General features: G+C 41.2%; 1 protein-coding gene across 1 annotated transcript in view; it reads right to left on the bottom strand.

Moving 5' to 3' along the window:
- Window positions 1-1,310: 1,310 nt before the first annotated feature.
- SLC9A4 (solute carrier family 9 member A4) overlaps window positions 1,311-16,110 on the bottom strand; it is a gene marked incomplete at both ends in the record, with an annotated part of 51,777 nt that continues 36,977 nt past the window's right edge. Inside the window, 4 exons of the mRNA XM_079720952.1 lie at window positions 1,311-1,666; window positions 7,503-7,590; window positions 8,347-8,478; window positions 11,513-11,609. Of these exons, the coding sequence (XP_079577078.1) occupies window positions 1,311-1,666; window positions 7,503-7,590; window positions 8,347-8,478; window positions 11,513-11,609 (673 nt within the window). The remainder of the gene's footprint in view (window positions 1,667-7,502; window positions 7,591-8,346; window positions 8,479-11,512; window positions 11,610-16,110) is intronic.

Genomic DNA, 16,110 nt, shown 5'->3' with positions numbered 1-16,110 from the left:
TGGGATGCACTAGATGGTTGCCTTTAAATAGGCATAGGATTAAATCAATTGGGGATGGTTATAGATATCAAAAGTGACGATGATAAAAGATACTTTGGCTAACTGATTAGTGCAGATTAGTTAGTTGGCACAATCAATAGCTCTTGTAAACTCTTGTTAACCTATGGGTGGGTGGCCAGAAGAGAGAGAAGAGAAAGAGACTGGAAGGAGGGTGGAAAGGTAAAGTTAGGAAGCAAAGTTGGTGAGCTGGAGTGTGAAGTTCAAGGTCAAGTTTGGGGATGATGAGGATTGAAAATTAAATTGGAAATTAGCTGCAAACCCTAGGGGAAAATGTCACACCCTACAAACGCACATTTAATAAATACCCATTGTTTGTGTCATTGCTATTAAAGCGTGTTTATGGCCGTTTTGTTTCCAATATCCTTATTTTTCAAAGAAGCACTCCAAGTACAAAAATGACTACAAGCCCACAGTTGACAGATTAATTCTATATTCTGTAGCACATCTATTATTGTTACTGATTAAATATAGCAATGTTATGACCAATTTTACCTCTCCACAGACATATAACTTATTGCATAGTGCATATCAAAATCAAAATTGAATGCATTCTCTTGGGAGGGAGGACAATCAGCTTGTGAAGGCAGCAACTCACCACGTGATCTGGGCAAGGTGTGCTTATTTGTGAACACAGGGAGCTGAGCCAGGCCGTTTCCAAAGTCCCTCCTGGTTCTGACCTGACTAGAAGTTGCCCGTGCATAGAGTCAAGGGGAATTATTGACCAATCATGTTTGTATCACAATAAATTACATGAATGACACATTTAGTGAATAACTCCTGGGGTGACTGACGTCTGTCTCTCACAGGGAATTCGTCTACAAAGCACACCTAAACACAGCTAAGAATGTGGAAGAGCCTGCGAGTCTGCTCCCAGTCCTCTGAAAAATCTCCTTGCCTCTTAGAGAGTCACAATAGCTTCCAAAAACCAGAAACAAACACAAAACTCAAGGGACTTCCCTGGCAGTCCAGTGGTTAAGACTTTGCCTTCCAATGCAGGGGGTGCGGGTTTGATCCCTGGTCAGGGAGCTAAGATCCCACATGTGGCCAAAAAACCAAACTATATATAAAAAGTAAAACAATATTTATTGTAACAAATTCAATAAAGACTTTAAAAATGGTCCACATCAAAAAAATAAAAATAAACAAGAACAAAACTCAGTTGTTCTCTTCAGAACTCTGAACATCCTTCTTTCACAATCATCGGAACATGGACTCTGGAAAAACCCAACACAATCCTGTGGACCATGACATTACTTTCTTTGGAGCAAAGGACTATGGGATCTGTGGAGGTCCCTGCCGGGTCTGTGCTCCGCTGACCATCGGGACCGAATGGCTGAGGCCTCTTCCTCACTCTCCTCCTCAGATTCGAACTCCTCATCTACTGCGTGGAAGAGCGGTTTGGGCCTCAAAACCACCCTTCGGCCCCCGCCCAGTTGTTCTTCTTGGGTCCTATTTCTTTGATACCCCAAGTGGGGTGGCTTCCCTCCTCTGTGTAAGCTCTTCATCGGGATTATTTCTTGTGTCCGTCGTCCTTCCTGAAGTGACCCCGTTGGAGAGTGTGTGTTGAACATGATGGAGGGGACTTCTGCGTCACTGCCGTCGTGATCTGGGAAAGGATGATCGAAGGAGGAAAGAAGAGGACTTAAGATCAGAGACTGGAGACTTCATATCCAGGCGAGAGAACTCAGAGGGAAGCAGAGTCCTCCTGCTGTTCCAGCTCCTACACTCACCTTTCTCATCCGCACGGTTTTCCCTTTCCGAGGTTGCTACCCCAAGGTGGGGTGGAGTAGAAGCTATAGACACGGTGTGAGAAATAAACAGAAATGCATGGAAATCTGCGCGTCCGGCTAGTCTCTCCCAGGGAAGTGAGGGAGTGTTTCTCACAAAATCAGATCCATTAGCCATAAAGCACAAAAAGATGCTTTGTGTTGTCAAAGACCAATGCTAAACGGAAGGTTCCAAGGTACTAGGATATGAAAAGGGTGGATTTTATCTAGGTTTGTTTGTGTTTTTTTGGTTTTTTTTTTTTTTTCATTTTTTAACTCTAGGTCTGTTTTTTAATCAGTGGCTACCAGAAATCATTATATCTGAGTTTCATCCTTTTGACCTTGAAATAGCTAATCTTAAAGAAACAGGGATGGGAAAGGATCACAGCAGAGTCATGAGTAGCAAAAGAGCCGTGATGCCTTCCTTTCAGAGGAGGTGAGGAGTGGACAGGGTGCGTCTGGCCCACGACGACAATGAGAAGGATGGGAACGTCCACTTACTGAGAACTTACTCTGAGCTGTCACGGTGCTGATCTCTTTACATCTTATGCCATTTAATCCTCACAAGAGCACTATGAGAGGAGGAAAATTGTCAGCCTCATTTCACAGGTGAGGAGGCTGAGGTTTTTAAGAGGTTAAGTGACTTTCAGTATCACACAGTGAGGATGGGGCTGCAGTTTGAGCAGAGCCTGTCTGAGAAGCTGGCATCTGCTCCTCCCCAGGCTGTCCCTGTCTCCTTTATAAAAGCTGTGTGTGGGTCAGGACAGCTCCATCAAGAATGCAGGGCAGGGGCTTCCCTGGTGGCGCAGTGGTTGAGAGTCCGCCTGCCAATGCAGGGGACACGGGTTCGTGCCCCGGTCTGGGAAGATCCCGCATGCCGCGGAGTGGCTGGGCCTGTGAGCCATGACAGCTGAGCCTGCACGTCCGGAGCCTGTGCCTCGCAACGGGAGAGGCCACAGCAGTGAGAGGCCCGCGTACAGCAAAAAAAAAAAGAACAAAAAACAAAAAAGCAGAATGCAGAGTAGCCATTGGGTACCTATGTCATGTCCCCTCCAAATACCTAAACCATGTCTGGGACATTGGCTTTCCCTCCTTCACTGTGCACATGCCTTCAAGGGATTATTTTTCTAGAAATCTCATTTCTTCTCATTTCTTCAAGTTCTCACCTTATACATTTATTTTCCCTTTAAATATTCTCCTGAAAACTTAGGTATTTTAAGACATCTATATTTAAATTTGAAATAGGGTTCTTTCTCCCACTCTCTACTTCCTTCTAAAAAACAAAACAAAAACTTCACAGCTAGAACTAATATGTACACAGGTTTATACTTGACAAAATGTGTTTGGAATGTGGGACATCAGAAAAACTTAAAATATCCTGTTCAATACTATTTTTCCAAAATGTGACCAAATTATCCTGAGAAGGTTGTCTGGAAGTTCAGGAGGGGGTGGGAGGTGGGAGGAGGGGAATCAGCTGCTTTGAATTAAAAAAAAAGTGAGTTAAAATATTTGCCCATTTTTTCAGGACTTCCCTTTAATTTGTGCTTTACGATCTGGTTTGGAACCAGAGTTCCTCTTGATGCTTTGGCGCTTGGAACACTAACTAAGAAAACAACAGCTGGTCCTTCTGCCCCCGAGGCTGTTCCTTCCTCTCTCTCCCCTCAGCCCCCCTCCTGGTTTCCAACCACCCTTCTGAGCTATGGCCCCCCTCAGAGGACACATTCTAGCTGCATCTCCTGACCACCTTCTGATTACTGAAAAGTGGGGTCCTAGAACAAGGGAGAGGCTTGGGCAGGTGACTTGCAAGCTTCCAATCAACTTAAGTCACTAGATCCGTCCAAAATGGGAGGAAGGAGTTGCTTGGAAAGTGGAAGGCGGAAGGAGGAAGGGTGGGGACTCTCCTATTTGCACAGTCCTCCTCCAGGTTGGCGCCAGGCAGCGCAGTTCCAGGGAGAGATCAATGGAAACCTTTGCAGCAAAATCTGAGTGTCCGTTCCTCTACCTTCCACCTGGCTGAGAGCTTTAACCTCTGGACACGGGCACCGGGGGGTGGGTGAAGGAGAGACAGGGAAAGGGTTTCTGCTCAGGGCAGGGCTGAGCCTAACCCACACCTGATACACAAAGGCTGTTTAGAGACCCAGACCTTGCCCTCCCCATGGTCTTGTTTTTTTTCGTTTTAACTGTGGTAAAATACACTAAACATAACATTTCCCATTTAATGATTTTGAAGTGTACAGTTCTGTGGCATTAGATACATTCACATAGTAGGGCAACCATCACCACACTCCACCCACAGAAGTTGCTCACCTTCCCCAGTGCTCCTGGGTTCTAGGAGGGTTGTCCAGGCAGGACCTCTCTACTTACAACACCAAGGGGGCCCCAAAGGCAAAGGAGCTTGGAAGAGTGTGTGGAGCCTGCAGTCCAGCAGGGAACACCCAAAAGTCTAGAGAAGGGGTGTCCTAACACAGGAGGACGAGGGGAGAGCGAAGAGGCACGGTGCTCTGCACGTCACAGCTTGGTTAGTTGCGGGGGACATCAGGGGGCCGCCTGACGGATGCCACACCTCCCTCTATGTCCTCCCCTAGGGCCCCTCCAGCCATTCCCTGACCGTGTCCTGGTGCGTAAAGGCCTCAGATTTGGAGAGAAGGTGGATGCAAATAATTGTGCCCAGATACCCATGGAGGACTATCTCAGTCTAATCCTGATTATTATTATACTTCTTTAAAACTTAAGAATAACTGATAAAATAAGTCCCACTTCATTACTTTTCCTTCACAGATTTCTAGGTTACCCACTCTTTTTCCTCACCTAATGAAATTTACAACCAGTTGAGCACATCTGAAAGAAAAAAAAATTCATTGGGACTAAGATTCCATTCCACGTCTAGATTAACTCATGTAGAACTGACATTTCTAAAGTACCGTCTTCTTTTCAAGAACACCCCTATCTACCCAAGTCAAGTCTTCTTCGATACCCCTCACTAGTAATAAAATTAATAATGGCTAATATTTCTTGCCCACTTACTTGGTTGCAGGCACTGTTCTAAGAGTCTTACCTGCACCAAATTTGGTGCCCTGACTTTCACTCAGGGCAACTCTTTTGTATGTGGGAGGTACCAACATTCTCCTCTTTACAGAGAGGAAATGAAGCATGGAAAAGGAGAGTTTTATGTTGTCTTCATATAAGTCCTATATATGTTTTCCTAGGGTTTTATGATTTTTATTGAAAGCATGAGTGAGATGTGCTTTAGGGCATCTATTGAAAGGATGCTTTGACCTATTAATCTGGTGAATAATGTAAATGCATTTCCAAATGTTAAACAACCCCACCTCTGGGATAAGTCCTACTTTGTAAGGTGTAGTATTCTTTTACTATTCTGCTGTATTTTATTTATAACGTGTTTGTACATTAGTGTTCAGCGAAGGCTGCTGTGTGGTTATTTTTTGCTACCGTAGCTTGTGATATTGACATTCATCTCAAGAAGTGACTGTGAGGCTTTCGTGTTTTCTATCACTCAAGCAACATAAATAGCACCAGCTGCTTGTACCAGGAAGAGTTTTAAAAGTTAATCTATTATACACCCTATACTTGGTGTTCTTTTGCTTTGTTTGTTTGCTTTTGTTTCTGTTATAGCTCTTTTTAACATAAAATAATATTACTTAGAAGAGTGTGACCTAGGAATAGATGACTAGATCGACGAAACAGAATTAAGTGTCCAAACTCTCTAGTTTAGGGGTAAATGACTAGTACAACAAAATTGGAAAAGGAGGTGCTGGCGCAGGAGCATGGCCATTTGAAAACAATTTGAAATGTGTCTCTGTCTTAACCTACACAAAGATAAATATCTTTATATTTATTATCAAAATAACTATTAGCCATTTGGCTTGAAATTGAAAAAATTAAGCTATGAAAGTTCTAGATTTTAAATTACTAGGTGAATCATTTTTCTAATTTTTCTGTGGAAGATTGAGCAGATTTGATGAATCAGAATACAAAATTTGAAGACAAGTATATCTAAAAACTAAATGATAAATGTGAAACTTTAGGAAAAATTACTGGCAGCAAATATGAAACAATGGGTGATATTCGTATTATACAGTGTTCTTCAAATTCGTTTTAAGAAAAAAAAAGCAGAAAAAATGGGCAACGGCAGAAACAAATACTTCCTTGAAATATGGTTGCCTCTAAAAATATGAAAAGATGTTCAACCTCACTGAAAATCAAAGACTCAGATGAAAATTAACTGTGGCATATAGATTTTATCCTGTCATATAGTAGACTACTCAAACGTTAACTCAAAATAGTCCCGTGATGCTGATGACATTCAGAAATTACCTTTCTCACAACCGTTGACTTGAAGGTAAATTTAAATATACGTAATTTTTGATCTAAAAATTTTGCTTCCAGGAAAATATACTAAGGGAGTCATTGGTTATTTGAGCAAAAATAAATCACAAGTAATCCAAAGAAATTATTAGATATCTTTTCTTATATTCATTAAATATTGGAAGCATCTTAAATATTTGTTAATAAGGATTTTGCTAAATAAGCTAGGGGGCTTTCATATAATTGACTATTATTAAGTCATGAAATGATTACTAGGTTCATATCTATTGATACTAAAATATGTCCACAACATATGGTTGAGTGAACTAGACAATTTATAAATATTGAAAAACAATGACTGTATTATGAGTTTATGTATAATACCTTGCTGTGTGTTTGTGATTTTTTGTTTGTTTGTTTGTCTCAGGTCCAGGTAGGGTAGAGATCAGGATGATATATAGATAGAATTATAGAAGGATGCTTACCAAAATGTTCTATAGTGATTATCGTGGGTGTTGGAGTTTCGAGTGCTTTTAAATTTTTTTTTTATGCTTTTCTCCAATGGCTGACTTTGATTTTATATCAAGCATGTTTTTATATCAGAAAAAACTAAAGTTTCATTGTAAGGAATAATTATATTCCCTCTTCAAAGATTTAATTCTCAAATCCTATGTGTTTAGTTGATTCAAATTTCCAATGTGATTCCAAGTCTTAAAAATTTAGGAATATTAAACTAGAGAACATGGCATATCATATATATTATATGCCACTTTATGCTAATAGAAAATCATTTTATATACACGTTTAAAAAATAATAGCTTTTATGAGCACAATAGCCAGTTTCAATAACTCTAAGAATTCTATTTAAGTAATAGGTATTAAATGGGAAACATCCAATCAGTAAATTTGGTGAAGCTATTTTAGTAAAATTTAGCCAACTTTGGAGAATTCTGCTAATTTATAAAACACAGGAGAATCCCACCACTTCAAAGAAGTGCCCATTTTATGTTTCCCTAAGACAGGGGTCAGCAATTGATGGCCCCCAGGTGTATCTCTCTGATGCATCTTTTGGTATGGCCCCTGAGCTAAGAATGGTTGTTACACTTTTAACTGGTTGAAAAAAAAATTTTTTAAAGAATACTTCCTGTTAAGTAAAAATTATATGAATTTCAAATTTCAGTGTTCATCACTATAGTTCTGAATTCAACTAATAAAATACTTGTGTTCTCTTTTTCTTGTCATATATGTACTTACATAATATTCTTGATTTTGCCTTTTGGCCCACAAGCCTGAACCTGTTTACCATCTGAACTTTTCCAGAAAAGAGAAGCAGCCAGGAATGCAGGTTACCTGTGAATTCAGCCACCCTCACATCTCTGCCTGCTGGCTGAAGATGGCTATAAGGAAAGGAGAGGTAGCGGATGTTTTTGGTACCAGCCTGTGGGTAACAAAGAGAAATAAAAAGCAGAGTTAGCCACGCAACTGACAGCTTCACACTACAAACAAAGGGAGAGATACAGACCCACTCTGGAGCATCGTGTTTGGATCACTGCCTTTCAGTTACTTCAGTTTAAGGAAAACAAAATGTCTCCACCTTCAATATACGTCTTTTCCCTCTCATGATAAAATAGACCATGATAAACCTCTCAAAGTTTCTCCTGCAGCCCCACTGACATTAGGGTAGAGATTAGGGGCTACTCCAGACCCAACCTCCATTCAGAGTCCCAGTAAGATTGCTTGGATATGGCCTCAGATGGAGTAGTTCAGATGCACAGTGGTTGCCATGAAGATAGGGCCCAAGAGACGTGGGGAGAACAAATTCCTCCCTGTATCTCCCTGGGGGAGAAGTAAGCTTCCTAGAGCCAGGGTCCCCATCCACGGAAGGTCCCCTGGAATGTCCAGTCCCTGGCCACCGTGGGAGCTAGTCTAGCCTCACAGCCCAGGGAGTGTGTTCCAGTCACTGACCCATCCTGGAGGGCAGTTTGCTGCCACATACCCCGTGGACCGATGCCTTGGGCTCCAAAGGGCCCAGGCCCAGAGAAGGGGGTGTCTGGTGTCCTGTACCCCCTTAGTTTTGTCTTTTTCTGGCAACGAGGTAGTGGTTTTGTTTGTTTGTTTAAATACTGAGGTAGTCACCAGATAAGGCCCTGCTCCAGACCTGCCCAGCTCAGGTGAGTCAGTGTCCCCGCCTTACCGGCTTTCCCCAGGGCAGGCTGTGACCTTTCCTCGTGCTCTCCCTGAAGGTGTTCTGGCGGCGGATCAGAATTTCTTTCGCCTGCTTCTCACTCGTTTGGGGTCTGAGGTTGTATTTGTTGTAGGACAGGGTCTGTAGAATGAAGGGGATGTCAAACATGTACAGACATCTCAACACAACTTCCAGCCTCAGGAGACCATGGAAAAACCAAGAACAAAGACTAGTAGAGCGAGAAGGTGGTGCTCAGGGCCTCTGAGCATTTGCCTCAATTACACAGGCGCAAGCTGTGGCCCCGGAGGAAAGGTCTGTGCTCGGGGCTAGCCCATCAGGACCAAGCTGCGGTGGGAGCCTTGCCTCTGGCTCCCAGGGTAGTGCCCCCCATCTGTGCTGTCCCCCTGTTACCCTCCCACAGTGATCACCCCCGAGGTACCCGCAGACTTCGGTGCCCCCCCAGCCAACACACACTCTCTTTCCCAGGTCATGTTTGTTATGCTAGGCCAGCGGTTACTGAGTGTTTGGGGATCAGGGGAATTTACAAACGACTTTGGCAATTTCTAGAAGGTTGCTATTTTAAAATGTTGCCAATCAAAGATAACGCGCAAAAAATCAGCCCATTAGTATCACCACCATCAGTTCAAAAAGGAAAAACTCTTTTAACCAAAGTAGAAGGACGGGCATGATCTTAGATACAGAACAGTTTTTCAAATTGAATCAGTTTAGTTTTATGAAAAATGTCTTCCTTATCCTCACCGAGGCCAGTGAAAATTTGTCTTGAACCACAGACCAGCATGGTCCTCAGATGTTTACAAAGTGCTTAACGGGAATCTCTTTCACCCAAGCTAGAGGACTACAGATGTCACCTTTTGTGACAAGCCTCAAAACTCTAGACCTCCCACTAGCAACAAAGCAGACAGACAGTTGTCCTGGATTGCATCTTTGGTTTTTCCTTCAAGAGAGCAAGAGGACCATGGCAGAGGAGAGGAGTCATATGAACTACGTAAAGACAGGATGATAACCAACAAGGACCTACTGTGTAGCACAGGGAACTCTGCTCAATACTCTGTAATAACCTAAGTGGGAAGAGAATTCGAGAAAGAATAGACACACTGTATATGTATAACTGAATCACTTTGCTGTACACCTTTGTCAATCAACAACATTGTTAATCAACTATACTCCAATATAAAACAAAATTTTTTTAAAAATAAGAAAAATAAAGGAGGCTTTAAGGAAAAAAGACGTGGCTAATCCGAATCGTAATGTGCTGTAAGAATAAGCTATACACTGATTTTGAAGACCTTAATTTAAAAGAAAAGAGTATAAAATATCTCATTGGTAATTTTTAAAATTTATGATGTGTTGAAATAATATTTTTGATATAGTGGTTTAAATAAAGTATATTATAAAATTTTTTTTAAAAGGTTAGAATGAGAAAGGAAAGACAGAAAGGGTAGGACTGGTGAGTCTCATTCTCCCAAGTAATAAAAGAGGAAGCAAAAGCCATCTCAGGGGTGGAGTCCTCCTCTGTTTACTATGTATGTTCTCCCCGTGGGACTTTCCATCACCCATTGGCTCTACTTGATCAACAAGGAAAGGGGATCCTGCACAGCTTAGAAGGGAGAAACCTGGAGGTCAGACTGAGTAGGCACTGATAAAAGAAGAAGAAAGGTGATTATTTAGGAACCTGATAGAAAAGAGAGAATGGACAGCTAGCCTCATTTTTGGGTGGCTTGGATTTCCAGAATCTCTCTCTCTATTTCTGGACTTTCCCTAAACTCAACCTCCACCACCATGGGGCAAGTCTGAGTACCAGGCACCCTCTGTACTCCAGCCCTCACTAAGCTGGCCGGCATTCTTCAAACCAGGAAGTTCTTAACTACTTATCTAAGGCAGAATGTGATAGTCTTGCTGAAACAGTTTCACCTGGAACGATTTGAAAGCTGCTGAATGTACTCGAAGTGTGCTATGAGTGCTGCTGTGACCTGTGTTCCTCCAGCAGGTGCAGGGCCTTTTTGCTGACACATTCCCCTTCATCACTGACCTTCTCGAAACAGCAGCCAGAAAACATTCCCTTGCCCTGGATCATGTAATTCTGAAGTCATGGAAAGAGCTGTAGGTGGGTAGTTGGCAGACCTGGGTTCTTAACTCAAATTCGTTTTGAGATCTTAAACAAGTCAGAAAAACAACTCCTCTAACCTCAGCATCTTCTACTTGAGAAGGAGGAACTTTGACTAGATGAGTTTTTGGAGTCCCATGACATGGTCACAAAAACCAAGGCCCTCACTGTTAACTCACTTATAACCCTACTCAACAATTGGGATGTTCCATTGAATCCTCAAGCTTAAATAACTCCTAATTAGAGGACACAAATGAAAATACCATTTGATTAAATCAAAGTTTCAGGAGGACTCACATACTGTCCCTGAAATGTTCTTGCTGTGAACTTTGGGCCAGGTCCCAAGTGCTAGTATAGCCTCCATACCCTTTTCCCAAATTGAAAAATACTATGCCTGACATGTCTCCTTTTTGTGGATATATACATATATATATATATATATATATATATATATATATATATATATATATATTTTATATATATATTTTTTTGGCCTAGTGGCATGTGGGACCTTAGTTCCTGGACCAGGGATCGAACCCATGCCCCCTGCAGTGGAAGCTTGGAATCTTAACCACTGGACCGCGAGGGAAGTCCCTGAAATGTCTCCTTTTTTTACCTTAGGCTTTCAGCACTGTGGTTTCGATATTCTAATCTAAACCATCTCAGTTTTCTAAGCTCTATTACAGTCAACCACGCTGAGACAACTCCACCATCACAGGCATCCTGGGGCCATCTTTCTTCCGTGGTGGATGAGTGTCACCGCTTTTCTGACTCCGGAGGGGGAGGGAGCCCTGCTGGTTCTGGAAAACTCTGGGGCTGCAGGGCTAGGGCAGCCTGACCCCTAGGGCCAGCAACTGGATTTGCATTTCTCTTTATACCACGGGTGCCACTTTTGCTGCAGAAACATAACAATTAACTTTCTGTTCTCCAAACTAAGCAGAGAGAAATTGTTCATCAAGAAGACTGCTTTGGAGAGAATAACATGAACAAGAAATAATTCCTGGAGGACTGGATCTGAGGACAGGCAACAGGGACACGTCTTATACACACCCTTTGTCGAACTTGGTACATGTTGCGTGTCAGAATGTCCCTCATGGACTCCACATCTTCAGGGGAGAGTCTTTTGGTTTCTTGTATCCTCTGGGCCCTGGAAACATCATTGGAGGGAAGCCAAGCATTATTCTTCCATCTTGGCAAGGGGACCACAAAAGCATGAATTTACTTTCAGGAGTTCTAATTGATAAACATAAAGGTTATGTTTTTAACATAACTTTTCATGTTGTTTTAGTAAATTCATATGAAATGTCAGCACGTGTGTCGACTTACATTTTGAACATGTGGCTTCTTTGCCTATAGCTTGTATATGGGAATTTCTCTAACCCATTTTTAAAAAGGAGTTTAAAGTCATGGCAAACCAGTTACTTTTTTCCTCCGTATCTATTATGAACAGACACATTTGTAAAAAAAAATAAAAATCAATGATTAGGAAATACATTTTTGGAAAGGATACCACAAAGGGCAAACCAAATGTTTCACTGTTAGAGTCAACAGAAATAAGATTATTCCTTCAAGGCTCACGGACAACACCATGTAGTAACCATATTTTGAATAGCACTAATCTATGCAGTACTAAATTTTTACGAGTACCTTTATAAGTACATTTATCTTGGAATTGTCCCTTTAGGGACTTTATCTCTGGTTAAAGAATAATGGTAAGAAACTAAAATCATATTTTACGAGGAGAATTAGACCATTGCCACCATGAAAATCAGGCCAGCTCAGAGACACTGGACCCTCTGAGATTCTAGAAGCAGTTGACTTCTTTCTGCCTTCTTCACCATGAGCACCCCTCCCTCCCTCACCAAAAAAGGGCTCAAAAGCCAAGTCATGGCCAGGTTAGCAGTCAATGAACAATTGTCCTCTGAGGATTTCAGTCATGACATCGCTATGTGCAGAATTCTCATGTGACACACATATTTGATTTCAATCACTTCGGTCTAGTGGTGGTAATTTCTAAAAACTTATTGTATGAATAATATACACTCATTGTAGAACATAGGAACGACAAAAAAAAAGGAGAACTAGAGAAAACTAAACCCATCTTTCAGTACTATTACCTCCGTTGACATATTGGTATAAACCCTTACAGAGCTGTGATGTTTTCTCTTTTCTGGCTGCAGCTTTTTGAAATGCACCCGTGTGCTGATGTGCTGTTACCTGCTTGCACAGGTCTTAGGATAATTGACCATAGAGACAAGAAGTTATTGGTTTCAAGACAGGCCACTTTTTAAGTCCCTTTCCCCAAACATTAGTAGCGATATCGCCATAAATAGCAAGGATATTTTTGTAAGTAAGGCACAATGGGTAAAAGATTTTTAAGGGCTTGGATGCTGGATATCACAGGACGCCAGCATTTACTTAGCAATGCGATCTGTCCACTGACTAATGCCCTTCCTACAAAATCACTGAAATCAGTTTCCATATCGCGGAGCTGCCAACGTCAACACTATTGATATTCAGTTACCACCCTCGGTGATTTAAACATTATTATCAGGGCATTTCAACCTAACTGTTTAAATGTCCTTCAAATAAAATTTATTCTGATTTAGATACACCCACGCATTCCCACAATCTGAACACATTCCTTTATTACAGTGGAAGGAATCTATTGCTAAACAGAAACAACAGCTAACCAAATAGTTTCACTTTGTGTGTTCATAATAAAATGACCAAATAGGAAAAAACTATGGGTAAAGGACATGGTAAAGTTAAACCTGAGATAGGAAATCTAACTTGGCCTTCTCCCCAGTTTATAATTAACCACTCTGGGAAGGCCCAGACTTAGTTCGAGCCCATTTAGGCTGCTGGCTGGATGTGCAGTACAGGGTTCCCGGCAGCATTGCCTCGTATTTATTCACACTGAGAAGCTGCAGCTATAGAATCAGAAGGATGAATTATTGATTCGGGCAATTACTGATGCATGGACTTTCCTACCTGCTACTTCGTTAGCAAAATCACTCCTGAAATGATCATATCATGAGCACAAGAAAGATACAACCCTCAGAAAAACAGAATGTTAGTAATCTCTAGGGCAAAAAAGTAAAATTATAAAGTGAAATTCTTGTCACTGGAACAAGATATAAAAGAAGCCTCTATTACCTTAAATAAAAGACCACTGGTAATTTCATGGCCATTGAAATCAAACTGGGAAATCTGAATCTAAATGTATTTGAATAAAAAGCTCACATTTCCCTTAACTTTTTAAAAAAATCAGATGCTATAATGCTGTAAAAAGAGGTTTCAATTCTAAACACAGCAACAGAGATATGAAATCTAGTAGATGTTATCTTCATGCCATAAGATGAAGTCCCCAAAGATCAAATATATCCTGATTTATTTGGAAGAATCCATTCTCTTTTAGTAGCTTTATACATGAAATCCAGGGAAATGTATGTTGACTGAAGGATGTGCCCACTAAGTAAACAATGGTACTAACAGCTCTTCTGTGTATGTGGTTGCCTTGTGTCTTCTTAGAAAGGTCACCAAGGTGACCAACACTGAGAACGAGTGAAGAATGCAGAGCTGTGGGCCCTGCTCTCTACAAGGCAACGTTCCATCATGGAAGTGAACATGGCATCAGAATCTTCATACTAGTGTCTTTGGTGTCAGAATGCATGACGGTGAACTTATACCTGTCAGTATGTGATCAACTGAAAAATTCTTCAACTGCAATAAATTAATTTGTGCTTTTTAATAAATGACATTATAACTATCTGGGAGTGTCTAAAGACAATATGCTGAAGTCACACAGCTGTAGTGTGTTATGCCTATGCATTTACTATAAATATTTTTTATCTTTCATTTTCTTCTTTTTTAACATCTTTATTATAAATATTTTAATATCTCTTCTCTTTAATAGTAACCAAATGGTTTTTAATCAGCTTGAGCCTCTACCCACTGATGTTTCTAAGAACTTCCTACTCATGGGTAAAGCAAGGTGCCTCAGAGTTAGAATAATAATCCAAGTACATAGCCTATTTATTCCATAGGGTTGTTTTGAGAGTCAAATAAAATAATGTACGTAAAAGTAAAGGAATTCCCTAGAATCAGCATTGTCTGCAGTGTGCCATAGACAGCTTCTAGGGGTAGTGTTCTCTTGAAGGTCACAGAGTTTGGAAATCTAAACTTCTTGTAGAACAATTGCTTAAACTTCTAAAGAAAAAAAATATATGTGTGTTTTGTTGTTATCCTCTCATACGGAGTCACAAAAAGCGAGCTGAATACACACTTCTTTTTCCTATTATTGTATGAAGGTTTGTTTTTTAAGAAATTACTGCTTTGATCTTAGGAGAGGAATTCCTTTTTGCTTGACGTCCTACAGATTTCTGATGAGATCAAATGAATGCAATTTAAATACTAAACTTGTAGTAAATATCGGTTTAAAAAATCTCCTCTCCCACCTTGGTTAACTAACCGGTTTGGGCTATAGGGGAAAAAATGTCTCCAACCTAGAAGGCTCTCTTACTAATCTTGAGTCAATGTCTGAAAAATAATTGACTCAACACAAGGGCATCCTCTAAATGAAACTGGCTTAAAAATTGCCTTGAGGTTAGGAACTGGGAAACCTGCTTATGACCAGTGCAACGTAATGTCGTATGACCAGTGCATCGTAATGAATCTCAGTGCAACAGAGATTCAAAATATATTTTAGCACATGAGAGATTGATTCTCATTTGAGATAAGTGCCCCTACATTCCTAGACCAAGCGCTTACATCACTAGTGAGCAGAAGGTCGAGGAAGTTCCTCAGGGTCTAAACTGCCTGTACCCGTCCAGGTCCAGCCCTCCTGCTGAGCGTTGAGTTAATTCTCATCCATCCTTCAGTGAGCAGGTCAAATGCCTGGGGACCAGATGAGGTTCCCTCTCACCCTCTCACAGCTCCCTGGGCTTTATGATCGTAAGTTTGTGTGCCCTATTTTATTACCATCGGGACCCTGCTCCAGGGGTGAGCTCCCTGAGGGCAGGGACCGTCTGCTTCCACAGGCCGTGGCACATAACAGGTGCCCCAGTACTCCCTTTCGCTAAGGGGATGCCCCAAAGTTCAGGAATCAAGTGAAGTAGGATTTGAAGGCAATATTGTAGAAAACAAAAGAATGCAAAAGTATCCATGATGAGTGATATATGAACATTTTAAATAAAGACGAGATCAGTATCCCCGATTATTTTTTCTGCCTCAGGCTCTCATATGGCTCAGCACGGTGTTGCCAATAAATATTTGTTAGCACATTCCCATTTTAGGACCAGAAATTTCCTTAAAGCCACAGTCTCACTGAGAAATAAGGCAGAAAGCTTTCTGTTTATACAAAGATGCCCTCAGGGATGCCCCTTTAGATTTTTCCCTGGCTGGAAATTTTCCCCATGTAAAGAAAGGTGATGGTGGTTCTGGTTCATTAGCAAGTAAGGGATGAGAAATAACACTCAGGTGTTAATGACAATTTCATTGCTATCTATTCTTAGCTCTTCTCTCAACTTGCTTTTCAAAGGTGAGGATGTGGGGAGATAATTGAAACTCATTATCTTCTGAAGAAGTCAGGATGGAGGGGCTGGAGTTCTTTATGCTAAATATACATTGTGACTAACTTCCCCAAT

The sequence above is a fragment of the Hyperoodon ampullatus genome, assembly GCF_949752795.1.
Source record: "Hyperoodon ampullatus genome assembly, chromosome: 15".
In the NCBI taxonomy this organism is placed as follows: Eukaryota; Metazoa; Chordata; class Mammalia; order Artiodactyla; family Ziphiidae; genus Hyperoodon; species Hyperoodon ampullatus.
Note: the sequence above shows the minus strand (reverse complement) of the source record. Positions and strands in the feature narration are given on the sequence as shown.